Source organism: Sebastes umbrosus, chromosome 9 (assembly GCF_015220745.1).
Source record: "Sebastes umbrosus isolate fSebUmb1 chromosome 9, fSebUmb1.pri, whole genome shotgun sequence".
In the NCBI taxonomy this organism is placed as follows: Eukaryota; Metazoa; Chordata; class Actinopteri; order Perciformes; family Sebastidae; genus Sebastes; species Sebastes umbrosus.
Genome location: NC_051277.1, coordinates 8,229,628 through 8,246,851, shown reverse-complemented (window position 1 = coordinate 8,246,851; position 17,224 = coordinate 8,229,628). Strand labels below are relative to the sequence as shown.

General features: G+C 39.5%; 1 protein-coding gene across 2 annotated transcripts; it reads right to left on the bottom strand.

The window, feature by feature from the left end:
- Positions 1 to 410: 410 nt before the first annotated feature.
- maea (macrophage erythroblast attacher, E3 ubiquitin ligase) lies at positions 411 to 16,234 on the bottom strand. 2 transcript variants are annotated; one of them, XM_037781034.1, is made up of 9 exons: positions 16,082 to 16,234; positions 9,648 to 9,830; positions 7,593 to 7,796; positions 7,114 to 7,236; positions 6,283 to 6,359; positions 6,005 to 6,113; positions 3,356 to 3,489; positions 2,808 to 3,003; positions 411 to 2,327 (listed from the first exon to the last, which is right to left on the bottom strand). In XM_037781034.1, the coding sequence occupies exons 1-9, from the start codon at positions 16,148 to 16,150 to the stop codon at positions 2,232 to 2,234; spliced, it is 1,191 nt and encodes a 396-aa protein (XP_037636962.1). In that variant the 5' UTR covers positions 16,151 to 16,234; the 3' UTR covers positions 411 to 2,231. The 2 variants fall into 2 exon arrangements, with proteins under 2 accessions (XP_037636962.1, XP_037636963.1); XM_037781035.1 differs by lacking the exon at positions 16,082 to 16,234 and adding an exon at positions 14,829 to 14,978.
- Positions 16,235 to 17,224: the final 990 nt, after the last annotated feature.

Below are 17,224 nucleotides of genomic sequence, written 5' to 3'. Positions count from 1 at the left end.
CACAAACACACAAAAATGGCCCTTTCTGGAGGTAAATTCTTTGTCTTTGGAGCAAAATCAAGGTTTAGTTTTACAGATTGTGGCTTTTTTGAAAGAGCAATGAAAGACCACAAAGTCAATTGTTCAACCAAATCTTGTCACATTCTCCTTCTTCTTTCATCTGAATGTATTTAAATGATCAAAACTGCAGTCTATTACCATCTGTAAGCTTGTTTTTCACTGCAAGACCAAAATACGCCCACACAGAACGATCGAGACCATGGAGATGCAGTTTCAGGTGAAAGACACGACACTCTGGGTTCATTTCCATGCAAACAGACCGCAGTGAGTCGTTAATCTCGTCACACCCATCGGAGCTTATGGTAGTGCTGATGTTCACAGTAGACATTGCAAATAATGAAACACTGAAATCAAAGTTCACTGAAATCTTTATGAGGCATATTGCTCATGAAACAATCCCCTTTTATCTATTCTACCAACACAAATACACAGGACAGTCTGTGTCTTTACACATACAGTTCCAAATCGACACAAAATGAGGCAACTTTTGGTTTGTCAATAAACAACAAATGGAAGAAATGATTGACCACAAGACCGATCATGTTTAACATAAAACTGCATTTTTTGGGGTTGCTTAGTGTGGGTCACAATTTCAAGGGTTATTTGTGCATTAGTCATCACTGAAGTCCAGATTTGTGAACATCTTGTTGTGATCACATTCTCAGTCTATCGTCACGTACAGCAGGTTTGGATGAGTCGTGTTGTCAGATGACCAAAAGTTTTCCCTTCAGAGTTTGCAAGAAAAGGCAGATCAACAGCCTAGTGAGGGTTTTGATGCTGCCTCTTAATGCATTTCTCTAATAAAAGGTATGTATGTGCATGAAAGTACATGTAATGTTGAAGCAGTTGGTGTACATATATGCTACGTAAACCCTGTAGAGTGTTGCAGCTTCAACATACGCAGAGCACAAGACTGGAAAAAAAAAAAAATATCAGCACAGTCTCTTTAATTTTTTTGTTCATTGTTGGAAAAATAGTTAAGAAATTAAAACTATTTGGGCAATGTTGAATGAACTTAAAAACACCCAGGGGCTTCATCTGAATGTACTCTTTCTTTTTTAGCTGAAGAAAGGAAATTGGTTGAAGAGAAGTGAAACCTCACACACCAAAAAAAGGAAGACAATTTGTTCAATTAAAAAAAACAAAAACATCCAAGTTGTTTTTTTCTTGTGTGAATATTGCGTAAATTTCGTTATGGTAGTAAATACACCATAATTAATATTACCATCAGATTCTTCAGAAATGAGAAGTTTTACTGAACAACTTGAGGGTTCTGTGGGCGATATCAGGTTTACAACACCCAAGAAAAGACTTGTTCAGTTCACACAGCAATCTCGGTAGAAGGTTAATCTTCATTGTCGTTACTTGTCCCCCCAAAACCCCCTGAATTTAAACATGAGGATGATCAAGTCCTATCTAATATTTACATTTGAAAAGGAGCCTACTGCGGCCCGAATCAGGCTCCGGTTTCACAACCAGGAGGGGGGCGGGGGGGATGAAATGCAAAAAGAGTAGGCAGTAAAGGAGGTATTTAACATATATCCCCCCCAACAACCCACCAAAAAACATGGCTAGAAGACAAAGGATGTCAACAGCATGCATCACAGGATGAGATGCTACCACATGACTAGGAGGTCAGCCATGTTTGTTTTGGAAATAAAAAGCACAAATCTCGTGTTAATCAAGTTAATGGAGCGAGTTAACACAGTCCTGACACATGTTATTTTAGTAACAAAGGAACACCACTAGTGAAAAGTCAAAGTAACCTCAACAAGTTTTTTATTTGTTGTAATAAAATCAAATAACTACCTAGCAGTTTTTTCACCCCCTCAGTCCTTTTTCTGTAGTCTCTAAACTTCAGAGAGAGGGAAGATAAATGACAATGTTGATAGTCCCTGTGCTTGAATGGATCAGATCAATCAACTTCTTGTTCTCTAGCCACGTCTAAAACAGAGTCTGAAAGGATCCCAGTTTCTGTGTGATAAAATGGGAGGGGGAAGGGAACTGGAGAACTTCAGCTGATCATGTATTGGGAGAATGCCGGGTGTGTCTGTGGTTGGGGTGGGGGGGCACTGGATCACAGCTCCACAGGTGGCTCTCTGAGTAGGCCGGGTCACAGGTGATGAATGACGGGCCGTATTCCATCATACTCAGACGGGTTGTCTGAGTGATCACATGATGTAGACCTTCTCAGCCTGAGAGAAGTTGAAGACTTCTTTGGTTCTGGGACACACCACTTTGTCATCTTGGCGGATGGACAGAAGGGACTGGAAGAGACGATACGCAGAGAGTAATAAGTTACAAAGAAAAACAAACATTTACATGACTTTTTCCTGCATCCATACGGAATTTTGAAGTGCTTTAAAAAGGGATAATTTGGGTATTTTGAAGTGGGGTTGTATGAGGTACTAATCCATAGTCAATGTATTACCTACAGTAGATGACGGTCGACACGCCCCAAGTTTGGAGAAGCAGAAAGGAGTTACCGCACGGAAGCATATCAATGTACTGCTGTAGGCGGAGCAGCAGCAAAACTTATTTTAGCCGCCTAAAACAAAGGCTCCTAAATATAATCACCATTAGTTTATGTGCACGCCTCTTTTAGGTGGCTAAAATACGTTTTGCTAACAGCCCCGTCCACAGCAGTACGTCGCTTTGCATCTGTGCGGTAACTTTTCTTTGCTTCTCCAAACCGTAGACTGTCATCTACTTTTGGATGTAGTTCATCTTTTAGTCAGTTTACTCACATTGTAGCCGTAGACGTATCCATTAGGCAGCATCATTGGAGGGTTGTTTTCATTCATGACCTCCCCGGAGATCTTACAGACTAGTCTGGAGTTGGCGCAGTGGGCCATGGGTAGCGGCTGGGCCAACTTGTTGAGGGATTTACTGCACACTGGGCAGTCTGGGTTCTTAGAGGTACCATCCTCCTTGTAGCACTGACTGGAACGGGCATGGAGGTTAAGGAAAATAAGTGAAATCATTTCTCAACGTGTGACGTTATGATGAGTCTCACAGCAGACGGCATCAGTGGAAAGAATAATCCACTCTAAATTGTAATCCTTATTGGGGAGCATTTTCACTTTCTTTAGACAGTGGGAGCAAAGATAAGAGGGGAACAAGTTATGTGTGATCAAGACCTCATTTGATAGTATTAAACTAACTGTAACCACATGAACATACCACTGAGATAACGGAACACCCTTTCAACAAAACGTAGAAAGTTTGGCTGAGGAAATTAAATTAAAAAAGGGCAGAAGGAGCTTATCACTGTAAATAAAATGTGGTAGGATACGGTGTCTTGATGGCAGACAGACCAGCCTGTAGGGTGATCGTGAAGACAGAGTTGTTCCCCAGCTGGTGCAGTCTGTAGTTGTCATATCGGAACTGCTGGATCAGCATCTTCCAGCGGGCTGGATCCAAAAGATCCTGATGGAACAGGAAGAACAACAGAGAGTTTTACACTAACAGCCCGTTAAAGACCGAGTACTGAGAGTGCACATACAGCGAGGTGCAGACCAGTGTCACAACTCTTCTATTTTGTTTCCTACACAAACAAACAATGTTTACTCCCCAAACATTTGTGACTACATTGCATTCACTGGGGCGATGTCAACGGCAGCAAACACCAGACAGCAGCCAAGTGATCAGTATACTGTAGCCAGGATATTCAGTCCCAGGAGCAAAATGTGACACGCTCACTCTGCCAATGTGTGCGTTGACCTTGAGAGGTTGTTGTCCTCCGGAAATAACACCATCAGGGTAGTGTCCGATTCCAGACTCCTCCTGAAGGCACGGATATAATGTCACTCTCGTGATGTTGTATGCTTTAATAATAAGCATACGAGTACATTGGAGAAGAGTTGGGCAACCTGTTTTCAACGACCTGAATAGATCCAGGTTTCGAGTCCACAAATGGACAGGCATCTGTTTAGAGCAAACTGTGATTAACGGCTCTCTGCTCTGCCCATCCTGCAAGTGTAATGTAAACACATTTTCTAAATTAAGTCACAGTTGCAGTTAAATTCTTTTATTCGGCTGTAAGCTATGGTGGCTACATCTTTATTGAGCCTGATTTTGTTTCATGTGTGTGACTTTACATTTTTCACATTTGTGTAATGTAAAGGGAAGTAGGGATGTTACGATACCAGGAATTTACTAGTCGATACCAATACCAGTGAAATTTATATGATTCTCGATACCAAAGTAAAAAAACAAAAGTAAAACAATAAATCCCATGTACTTCAACGTACACTCCTTTATTACAGTTTACATACTGTTTCTTTTTGTTAGGAAGTTAAACAGGTCATGATTCCCTCTCTATTATCTATTTTAGATTGCTGTGAAAACTTCTCCTTCAAACAACTGGAGTTATTCAAGTTTCTCGCCAAAAACTACATTTGACAAGATTACATTTGACAACACATCATGATAACATTAGAATTGATCTAATTTAATATACTAATTTTTACTGAACAGAGCCTGCTCTGTGCAGGACTGAGCTTCTTACCGGCTACCAACTGCTAACTTTAACTAGCTCTCGTCCTGCCGATTTCAACACAGATTTGTTGTTCATTATGTAGCATTATCAGGGAACAAAATAGGGTGCGTCCTCTGGATGCGTCAATAGTAAAGTTACTGAGTCCCAAACACATCTTCTATCGTCCCCGGGACACCGTTAATGTTGAGCCCTGACAGTACCTATGGTACAGTACAAAAATTAGTACCGCCACGTGGCATCCCTAAAGGTAAGTGAGGGCATTTGTTTCCAGGATAGATTGATAACTGATTACGAATTCAACATTGATAAAAAATAACTGATGATAATTTATCTATAAATATGCAGCCCAACCAACATGTCGGCAGAGGACTGAGATGCTCAGTTCTGCTTCTGGCACAAGAAGCTGGCAAAAATTTTTGTCACTGTAGTTTGGCTTGGTCCGTCTACTGTTTGCAGAAAAGAAGCTAAATGCTTTTTGAGATGAAGCGTTGTTGTTGTTGTTGTTGTTGTGGTACAACTCTTGTTTCTCAGAGGACTTTTAAGTTGAAGTTTAAAAATAACAACACTGCTACTGTAACCAGCCACTAAGTCTAATGTAGCTCAAGAGGGAAGTGTGTTTATTTAGAAGGCAACACAGCCCTCTAGTGGCCGGTCTGCTGCTATAACACTTCCTCTGCTTGATCTCTATCAAGTTCCACACTTGAAATTGAAATTATTTCAGTGCCGTTTTCTTTTTAATAAAAAAAACTTGATGCAAGTGAACAAGTATCTGTTATGTTTGTGATTTATCCACGGTGAGCACAGAATGTAAACACAGCTGTGTTTAATGACACAATGAGGTGTGTATCCACTGAGAAGAACATAAATGGGATGATGTGTCTCATCTCATGTAATTTACTTTCAAAATGGGAGACGCTCAGATGAGTACACCATGTGTGTGTGAAATGGGTCTGACCAAATTAAATTTCATAAATGCAGACTGCCCGCTTTGTCAGGGGCAAGTAAAATGCCACGTCGGGCTACTAAACCTAGCGTTAAAAAGAATTAAACACTTTTTTCTGGAGCTGATGATGGAAGTATCTGAAGAGCCATCTCGCTTCCTTCTCATCTCTGTTGAGAGTTGCTCATGCTCAGTATCGATCGGGCACTCACTAGATAAAGGCGGGAGGTATAGACAAAGTTTACGAGTATTTCAGTTATCCTGGAAACAGGAGTTTAGTTGGGTGGCGTTAGAGAGGATGTGAGCGAAACTTCAGATTCATTTATTTAAAGTAAAATTAAACACGACAATTAACTTTGGTCTTTTGTTGTAATCTGATAACCGCTAATAAATAAAACAATTTGTATAGGGGCAAGTAGATTTCTGACCTACTTGTGAAAAAAGGAAACAACGTTGAACCCTGACATGCACACATTTAAGCTAGGAAAGACTTTGGGTTTTACCTTGTATGGGGAGATATGTGTATCTGATGGGAAGGCCAGCATGCCCATCACCTGCCGAACCTCATCCAACTGTCCACCCTCCGCTTGGCTGAAATGCTTCCTTGCATGTCTGAGATACACAGAGACACACATGAACAACATAAGTGAGCGATATGTTGTTTGTTTTAGTGGCTTCAACAATGGTTAAAATAAGGAAAAAGTTGCAGATTGTGTAAGTAAAGTGAAACAGTTAGTGTGTAATGCTCATATATATGCATGTGTGTGTGTGTGTGTGTTACCTGACTGCATCCATGCGTTTGTTTTGTCTGATGAGCTCAATGAACTCTTGGATTCTCAGACTGAACTCAAGACAACTCTGCCAAAGAAACAGACAAAAAGAGATGCCAGAAAGTTTAAACCACTGAGTTTCCAGTTTGCCCTTCATGAACCTTGAGAGACGGCAGGAAACTGATCTCTTTGTGCTGGTAGATTCTCAAGATGCCTTTCAATATTTTATCACCCGATGGGTTTTTGGAACAGAAAAAAAAAACACATATCAAACCACTTTGTCTGGTGGGATATGTGAGAGGTTATAAATAACAGTTGGAACTAACGTTTACCTGCGTCTGGCAGTGAACTGGAGCTAAACCAGACCAAATTTCACAAACACTCTCACAAGAATGAAAATCAAAACCATTTCCCCCAGCGTCAGCATCTCAACATGGGACTGATCATATAAATATTCTGCCCTCTACGCAGTACAAGGCTGACTCTCAGAGTAACAGCTAACCGGGAGGCTTATTCCGTCTTGGCGCTCTACTGAGTACTTTCTGGTTTAATAGGATAATCTCAGGATTAACACAGTAACTTGCTGCCACTGCCAGAAGGGTAAAACACACAGGAAGAGTAATTAAATCTTAACAGGTCGGTTTCTGAGCACAATCAGCGTTACATTGTTGATTCTTGTTTAGAGAGAGCAGAAATATGTGACATACAAAACCAATAAGAATTGAGCCATATACTTCTGCTTGACTTAAACCGGTGAAGTTATTTGTTTGTTTGTTACAGGCTTGTAAGTATTAAACCTCCCTGTTTCTTGAAGTCAAATTTGACACTTGTAAATGAGCTACCTTCATCTTGCGGAGGCGGGACTTGTTGTCATGGCACCAGGCTAGGCAAGTGGCCGTCTCCTGCCTCTCCAGAGACTCCTCCACCTCCTTAGCTGTGAGGAACATCTCGATGTTGACCAGATCCTAAAAACACAGAAGAGTGGATGTATTAATAGAGAAGAAGGGCTTCATAAAAAAAAACAAGAGCTCAGCACATTGTAGTAAACAAAAGATTTGATTCAGAAAGAACTGGTAAACAACAGATGAATTAACCTATCATAAAGCCCAATGTTTTAGGAATCAGGCTGACACACATCACAACACATACATACACAATAAATGTGTATTAAATGGTAACTTCGGTATTTTTTCAACCTGAACCCTATTTTCTTATGTTTTTGAGTTTGTCCCAATGTTCTCAAATGCAAAATACTATAAGTACTCAAAGAACTACTGAATGGCCTTGAGACAAAACCGATGATTCACACAGAGACAGTTACCTCTATGCCGCTCTGTCTGGCCAGTTTAACGGCTGTGTTGTAGTAGCCGCAACGCAGCAGATGCTCCACCATCATTCGGTCCATGCGCTTCTTCTTCCACAAGTTGACTGAGGCCGGCTGGTCGCTGCTGTGCTCCTTCAGGTGCTCGATGCGACGCTTACACAGCTTGGCGCTCTCGTCTTCTGCTTGGATGGACTCTGCGGCCTGCGGGACACACACACAAGAACAATCAAGATATTTGCTAAAAGCTCAATATGCATCATGTTAAAGAGAAATTCAAATTGATGCTCTCAATATCCATACTGGGCAGTGGTGGATTTCCTAAAAGAAGGAGCTCAAGTTTTCTTATTAAGAGGATTTTTTTCAGATTAAACCATCCAAACAGAATCTGATTATATTTATAAAGCTGTTTTTTGAACAGGAGGAAACACGGAACTTCTTATAAACCTTTTGCACTGCTGATTGCTGCAAATCTATATTATAACCGGAGCCTGTCTGCCGTCACACTGAAGCCAGAGACCTAAAGACTTTTCAAACCTTGAGCATTGTTGAGGACAGGGCAGAATAAACAGCTGCTTCCTGTTCTGTAGATAAACTCTTGTTTGTTGTTGTGTGTTATAAACATAAAAACAACGGACACGGTGTATTCCCATTGCTGCATGTTACATTTATATTAAAAAATGTTTTCTGAAGTGATATTGTAGTGAGTAAATAGTGATTATAGACCGTACATGACTGTATTCCTATGCTTCCATTTCAGATTAGATTTCAAAATAAAATCGCATTGCTTTGTCTTCTATTCTTAATTCTCCTTTTTAGGTCTTGAACTAAACTCTCACTTTCAGATTTCATTCTTGACTTTTGGACTACTTTTCTCTACACCAGCCGGACCAGATTTTGCCACACAGATTTGAGAGGGAATGACTCCTATGCTCCTAGCACACCAGTTGGTGTTATGCGGTGTTACACGGTGTCCAGGCACACAACAATTACATCACTTGCCCACCGCCCCCACCATTGTTTTGCTTTTTTTTATTTTATAGAAATAAAACCAATTTAGTTAATTTTCGCGTATCAGCGCCGTGTTCTCAACATATAGTTGGACAACGGACGCTACAAATTGAAAGTAAAAGTGTCTGCTTTGTATGGAGCCTCAGCTCAGAATAGCAGGAGTCAGATTTCAGGGGACAATAGAGAGCTGACGGACAAGACGAGGGTGGAGGATTTGGTGTTAATCAAAAAGCAAAAGCGCCTATTTTGCAATATTTCCAAAGAACGACGTTGCTGTCACGGCGGCGGTAGGTAGAAACCTGTGGTGGAGAGGCCAGAAACACAGCCATCCAACGCTAAAGATCACAGACATCTACAGATATTGAGCGTCATCTTTTCTTTTAAAATGTCCGGTGTAATCGGTAACACTGGTGTTGTCACAAGATAGTTAACCGGTGGGAAAAATGTCCTCACTGTGACATCCGTAGTGGTTACAATGGAAAAACCTGGCCTTGAAGTGTAGTATCAACAGAGTAAACACACAGACATGATTGTTGTGATAAACCTTCCACAAACATAGCTGCACTCGCTTTGTTGAGCCAATTTTCTGTTGTGTCTGATTGTTTCTGTAATCTCTATTTTGTCCAAGAGCAGCCCTCTGAAAACAGAGATAATGAAGGCAACACCTCTATTGTCAAATTAGTTAATTAATTAGAAATTAGAAACACAAAACAAGCAATAACAAAGAGAGAGTCAGAGGCAAAAGAACCGTGAGTAAGCACGGAGGGTAATTGCCTTTATTAGTCAAACGTGTCGATCATCTGTCAACCATAATTAAACTAAAAGAGAAAGGTGAATAACAGATTTAAGTGTTTGGGGTTTTCTTTGCATTTCCGTGTACATTATAAGAGAATGATAGGATATAAACTCACCAGGGATTGCGCGTGTTCGTTCATACAATAGATGCTTTCATGTGTGTACCCAAATATCTTGGCTTTTACTGTACAAGAAATCTCAATCGATACAGAGAGTGTGTGTGTGAATCTGTACATTTGTATCCCTCACCTTCCTCTTCAGGGCGCTGAGTTTCTCCACCACGCCATCCAGCAGTGACACCACGGAGTCGACCACTGGGAAGCTGCTCAGCGTCTTCTCCAGCTCGGCAACGACCATCGTCACGTGGCTCGTCTCCCGGTCGATGTTTTTCTGAGCCGCCCTGAAACGTTTGTTCAGAGTCTCGTACGGCACCTGCAACGATAAAAACGCCACGGGATATTTACCTCGGTGTATCAGGCTTTAAGGTTTAGCAGTGACAAAGAGCATGCATTTCACGCTGTACAATTTGTCGTTAGTGAACAAACGCATATGAAAATTACATCAAGTTGATTATGGTTTGTATTCTGCAAAAGGTAGAAAGTTGTTTAGATAGCTGAGCTATAATGGATCTTCTACAAAACAAAATAAAAAACGTGTAGAAATAGAAGTAGTTTGCATAGATATCCTGTCCTAAGGAGACAAAAAAAAACTGGAGCACACTACCCAAATAAATACTGATAGACTTTTGCAAAGACTCTTAGAAATGTCACCGGCAGTGGGAAAGACATCAACACTATCAGCAGTGTTCTCTATGAGGCCCTGTGAACCGTCTTCTAGCAGCCTAATTTCATGACATTTATGCAGCAAGGAGTCCTCGACGGAAACAAAATTAAAGCAGGAAGCAGATAACTGGTCCCTACTTTCTCAGTCGGCAACAATCCTGTCTTTCTTGCTACTGCTGATATCTACAGAATACCCCACATGAACTGGGCTGAATGCAGTTTAAACAAAGCCTATGAACCAGATTCATTTGACCGTTGTGGTTCCTTCTCCCAAGCCGTTTTCTCATATGTACTCAGGACATTGGGCCTCATGCAAGAACATCTTCGTATTCTTATGTTAACTTTCTCTTTTCTCTTTTTTTCGTACCGTGGGCTCGTACGAGTGTGCCACGTCAGATTCAGGAAACGCTCCTAACTTCAGATAACTGTGTAAAATGATCCACGTAAACATGATGAATGCCACCTGTGCCTAAAAGAGGAGTTCAAAGTAATGAAATATACAATCCATTAGTGGAAAAACTTAGGTTTGGATAACAGTAGACTAATTGCACTTGGCTCATACGACAGGTCTGGACCACTCGTAAATTGTGTACAAGAAAAATACAAGAAAATTGGTGAGTGCGATAAGTTCTGCTAAATCCCTCGTAAAAGGCACTGATGAACAAATCTGTTCATACGAGTGGTTCTTTCATGAGGCACAACGTCCGGAGAATCAGGTCCGGAGTCGACCTTTCTCACATATAGCACACAACAGGAGATTGCCTGTGTCAGACGCGCTCTCACCTACTGGAAATACTCCTTTTGCTTTAGGCAAGGGTAGAGTGTGCAGGAGGCAGGATATGACGCGAATTACACCGCGGTCACGTAGCCGGTTCGTAATTTGGTCATAAGCAACAGAGTCTCCTGTCGTTCCTTGAATATGCCGATTTTGGCGTCGACCCATACCAACAGAAGTTCCCACATCTCATCGTCTCTCCATTTAGACATTTTCATTGGCATAGGGCTGTCCCGAAATACCATTTTTTTGGGCTTCAAAGCTACTACTGTACATACACACACCTCTTCACACAACAGACCGCGATATCCGTCTGAGAATAACTAATAATAATTAATGTTGAATATGAATAATGAATCATGTTGTGGGATTATTCCGTATTTCATGGGCTATTTGGGGATTTAGACATTATTATTACATACTTATATATATACAAAAAAACTAAAAATGAAGGATTTGAATATTGATCTGGAGGTTGATTACCATGGCAACGGTTGAAGCTTTGAAGCATTCGGGTCGGCCGTACATTGGCCGTATTTTTTTCCGGTTTCGCGCCAGTAATATGATAGAAACGTCATCATCACGCCTACTCGCTTGCCATGAATTCTCTGGACAATGACCGACTCTATTCACACATGGGCTCAATCGGACATCACACAGACTTTGTACTAAGGAGCTGCTGAAGGGGTAAAGCCTGTCGGGCGTTCTCACATACAGCTCCTTCAGGTAAAGCCTAGCTAAGTTCATCGTTGCTGTACATGTGTGAAAGGGGCTTGAGAGGCCTACTGCATAAAAAAAAACAAAAAACAAAACAAGAGGAGCGCTTTGATCCATTACCAGGGTTTTTTTTCCTTCTAAGTGAGAGCCAAGTTAATTTCACAGGTCACTAACATTGGAGAGGGAAATTATGCAAGCAGGCCACAAAACAGGATACAGTAAAGAATGTTGTTTCTCCGCTGGTACTATTATTAAGTCTATCAGATACAATTTTGCTAAATTAAAGCCCAGAATGAGACCCTATGATTCAGATACTTAAGTGTACCTAAGAACAGTTTTGTATGCACTAGTAAATATTCATTAGTGCGCTGTTGACAGAAACAGGGGGCTTATTCTGCTCAGGTATGTGTATGGCCACTGTATGAGAGGGAAAAGATGGAAAAAAGCACTGGCTTTACGTCTGTCTCCTGCATGTTTTTTCCCTGAGGGATACACCTAGATCAGGGTTTGCCACAGATACAATCAACTGGTCAGTGTTTATCAAAATATTGATTTTTAGTGACACACTTGGCCACAGATCAACAACTTCATCAAGAAATGAAATGGCTTTAGCAGCTAGATGGCGATGATTACAGTAAGATGCAGCGAAAGACAAATCAACTCATAAAATATGCATGTAATTCACATTGTATGCAAACAAGCAAGGCTGAACTGTATAATGTAGCAGAACTAAAGACCATAGAGATTATTATACAGTATGTCAACTGCCTTTGTTATACTATCTACAGAAGTAGGCATTTATTTAACATTTATGGCTCTGTGATGCAAGAAATGTAGCAAATCAATGCGCAGAATGTGATTTCCTAGATATTAAATTCACTGGATTAGCCAAAACATGTATTCAAACTGGGATATTTTAGTTTCTCAAAAGAATTTCCAGAAAATGTACTACATCACAATATATAAAGCCAGCGCCTGAAGTGGACCAAAAAAGGTGTCGGTACCCTAATTCAGCAGTTTCATAACATGATCATTACAAATGTCTTTATTTATACGTATATCTTGGTAATATATCCCACTTCAAATGTATTTTCGTATGCATTTCACTCCACACAGTAGGCCTGCATATGACATACATGTCCACAATGTGTACATAAATGTTTATTTGGTTAATAAACAATTTGTATGAAGCTATTGATACAATCAAATTAATTGAACATGAATATAATATTGTATAAACGCTACAATAAAACCAATTTAAAATATGACATCTGTTGGCCTACAGATTAAATCAGATTAGGCATTTTCAGCGCCGTTTTCTCAGCATTAAGCGAGCTATGTGTTTACACAGAGACTAAATTAGGCAGGTGTTTAGGGCTGCGCACCTAGACTCACCAGGATGTAAGAAGTAAGGTTACTCATGTGGACAAAAATCAGAAGTGACGGTACTCAGTACTGGTGAGTACCGGCCCATTTCAGGCACTGTATATAGCTTTAGATTTTGTTTTGGCCTTTTGCCTTTACAAGATAACACTCCTACAAAGAAACAAACATAATGATTTGTTTCTGATGAATCTCCATCACATTTTGAGAAAAATACAAATATTCTCATTTTGAATATGACTGGAAAATAGATTGCATGTATGATATTACTCTTTTCCATACAACCTTGATTTACTTTTGACACGTACATCAGTCATGATGAACACATTTCAAACAGCTATTATAACATCCAGGCTGACACTGTCTGAGTGGTTGTCTGTCATGATTTGTTGGGAGGCGGCTCATTGCGAGAGACAAGCCCACTCTAAGCAGTGCAAATTACTCATTAACGATAATCACAATAACTACAGTCATTAAATGGATTAGGTAATTTTAGCAATGAATGATGATTATGACTTACCTTGAATACAGACACACTTTATTCAGCATTACAATGACATTTCAATGTACTGGGCCTGTATTTTCTAGCCTTTATGCACATACATTTTGTCATATATATATTAGGGCTGTCAAAGTTAACACAAATAATGACGCGTTAACGCAACTTGTGATTTTTAAATTGGAGCCGGTTTTAAATCTAGAGTGAAGATACTGGCAACATGGAAACGAGAAAACCTAATGAATCCATTGGTACCAACCAAGTCATATTACCTTGCTGCAAAGAAGGCTAAATAAAGCTCCAAACGTACGCAAAATTTTGGCGAGGAAAAACTGTCATGGCCATTTCAAAGGGGGTTCCTTGATCTCTGACCTCAAGATATGTGAATGAAATAGGTTCTATGGGTACCAACGAGTCCCCCCTTTACAGACATGCCCACTTTATGATAATCACAAATAGTTTGGGGGCAAGTCATAGTCAAGTCAGCACACTGACACACTGACAGCTGTTGTTGCCTGTTGGGCTTCTTGAGTTTGCCATGTTATGATTTGAGCATATTTATTATGCTAAATGCAGTACCTGTGAGGGTTTCTAGACAATATTTGTCATTGTTTTGTGTTGTTAATTGATTTTCAGTAATAAATAAATAAATACATTTGCATAAAGTAAGCATATTTGTCCACTCCCATGTTGATGAGTATTAAATATTTCACAAATCTCCCTTTAAGGTACATTTTGATAACATTTGAGATTAATCTATTAAATATTTTAAACGATCAACAGCCCCAATATATATATATATATATATATATATATATATATATATATATATATATATATATATATATATATATATATATATATAGAGAGAGATATATATATATAGACATAGATATATATCTATATATATTATATATGGTTATCATTTTCTTTAGGAATGCTTCCACAAGGACATAACATCCAGCAGATCAGTAAGTCAGTAATGCCCTTTGTCAGGCCACATTTACATTATAATTCAGCTCCAAATGTAATCACCACTGCACAGCTGTAAACCCCCCATTTGATACCAATTATAACCATCACTCCTGTCTTAAAATGGTGCCCATCATCATCCTTACATCCTTCTACTGCAGCATCCAAGCAAAAGGCAGGCAGACATGACATACCCCCTAAAACCACCATCAGCCATGCTTTTCTGAGCACACAGGGAGACGACATTATATTATATTCATCATGACAACATCATGCTAAGCCAATACATTGCTAGTACTCACAAAACGTGCTTTTTATATACGACGACGCTCGTCTGTCTGTCTTGCTCTCTCTGTGTGATGTGAGGAGCAGCCTGCTGGCTTGTTTGAGCTCGTCTTTTTAGCAGTGGTGGTGTCGCAGTAACGTTATGTGCAATGGAGGAGGAACAGTGTGCGTGTGTGCGGCAGCAGAAGAGCTGTGTGATTTCTCTCGCTGGCCATTTTGAAGTGCAGAGAGGAGAGCAGAGCAGCAGCAGCAATCTGATGACACTGCGCTAACTCACTGGGCTGCTTCTCTCTCTCCTGTGATTTCAACCCACCCATCTTACACCCAGCTACAATATGCATGCTTAGAGACACGCTACTCATATTTTAGCGATGATAAAAAGGATGCTAATCCTGGTTTCACCACAGCAAAAACCAACTAGCAGGCCACATTTCTGTGACGACATTCCCTGTTTGTTGAATAGACTACCTTGTCACATGTTCTCCAGTGGCTATTTTATAACATGTATTATCATCTTTATAACTGAATTATAAAGCCGAATTGTTAAGAGAGGTTACCCAGTGTTAGCACTGTTGTTAAATTCATTCACGTCCACATAAATTAACCACAAAGCTAAGAAACGTTAAAATCATACAAAACGCGGGTGGACTTTTGTATGGAGCGTTCACTGACCTGTAGTTTAGTTCACGACATTCCATGTTTGTTGAATAGGCTACGTTGTGTGACATGTTCTCCAATGGGCTATTTTAAACATTTATATAATTATAATTAACTGAATTATAATGCCGAATTGTTAAGTAAGGTTACCCAGAGTTAGCACAGTAGTTAAATCCATTCACATCCACATAAATTAACCACAAAGCGTTAAAACGTTAAAATCATACAAAATGTGGGTGGACTTTTGAATGGAGCGTTCACTGACCTGACTGTTTTGTAAAAAAAACAGGTGTTTACTTTAAGCTAACAGCTTTGAGGCCTTCACCACACTTAACATCAATAATAAGAGTTAATTAAAGAAGCATAAAGCCAGCTAAGTAGCCTCCAACTATTGTTATTTATCGATATTTGCTCTATCTTTTATAACACAGGTAGTTTAGTGGCTGTGCTACCTGAGCTAAGCTAACGTTAGCCTCCCTGTCAACTCCGCTTCTCTCTCCGTCAAATCCTGAAATAATCCTTATTTAACTAATACAATCAAACACATGGTGTATTTAGGGACACACTAGAATCGCTAGGCTGTATGTAAATGTGAGTTTGGGCTTGTTTTTACCTTCAGGGTGGGATATTCTTGGACTTTGAGAGCCATGGACAGTTGAGATGCTGTCTCTTGCACCGCCATCTTGGTTTAGTGTGTTTTTCTCTTGTCTGGTTGTTTGTGTTTTTTTTTCTCTCATCAGAAAGAGCTCAGTGCTTCACTACCGCCACCTGCTGGGACGGTGGCAGCACTACTCTCTCTCTGGGAGGGGAGCTTTGTTTCTCAGGTGCTTTTCTGATCTGAAGTGGCTTCAAACAGAAAGTATTCCTTGATTCAAGGAGAGATAAAGCATGTTATTTAATAATAATAATAATAATAATAACTTGCATTTATATAGCGCCTTTCAAGAAACCCAAGGACGCTTTGGGTTTCAAGGCGCTATATAAATGCAAGTTATTATTATTATTATTATTAAATAACAGGCTTTGACCACAAGTTTTACACTTTTTTGGGGAATTCATGGTCAATAAACCTAATTTTAACCTTTTTTTAAGGAAAAAATGCAGAAATTATGAATTATTTGGACTATACTCAAAAATGGAGGAATAACGTTGATGGATAATCACAGACCGGTATATGTCAAAGTTTAGTCAGAATATTACAAATATTATAATATTAAAAAAAAGTTTAATGACGGTTTGACACATTGCACCACCGGGTCAAAATTGACCCAGGAACACCACATGTGCTATAATTTTGGATAAAATACCCCAAATTCAACGAAAGTAGTGGTCATTACTTATATTTTTGCAAAGACCACATAAGGGAACCATCTATGTAATTTTGGGGCAATTAGGTGAAAGACATCCATATTTATGATATAGTGAAGTTTGAAAATGGGTCAAATTTGACCCGAAGACAACAGGAGGGTTAATATTATAATATTTGTAATATTCTGACTAAACTTTGACATATACCGGTCTGTGATTATCCATCAACGTTATTCCTCCATTTTTGAGTATAGTCCAAATAATTCATAATTTCTGCATTTTTTCCTTAAAAAAAATGAGGTTTCATTTCATATAAATTAGGTTTATTGACCATGAATTCCCCAAAAAAGTGTAAAACTTGTGGTCAAAGCATGTTATTTAATAATAATAATAATAATAACTTGCATTTATATAGCGCTTTTCAAGAAACCCAAGGACGCTTTAACCC

Excerpts from the sequence above, each read along its gene's own strand:
- maea (XM_037781034.1), bottom strand. The coding sequence starts at position 16,150 with ATGGCGGTGCAAGAGACAGCATCTCAACTGTCCATGGCTCTCAAAGTC. Across the intron at positions 3,004-3,355 it reads CTGTCTGCCATCAAGACACC|TCAGTGCTACAAGGAGGATG; the intron begins GTATCCTACCAC and ends TGCCCGTTCCAG. Across the intron at positions 2,328-2,807 it reads GATACGTCTACGGCTACAAT|TCCCTTCTGTCCATCCGCCA; the intron begins GTGAGTAAACTG and ends CGTCTCTTCCAG.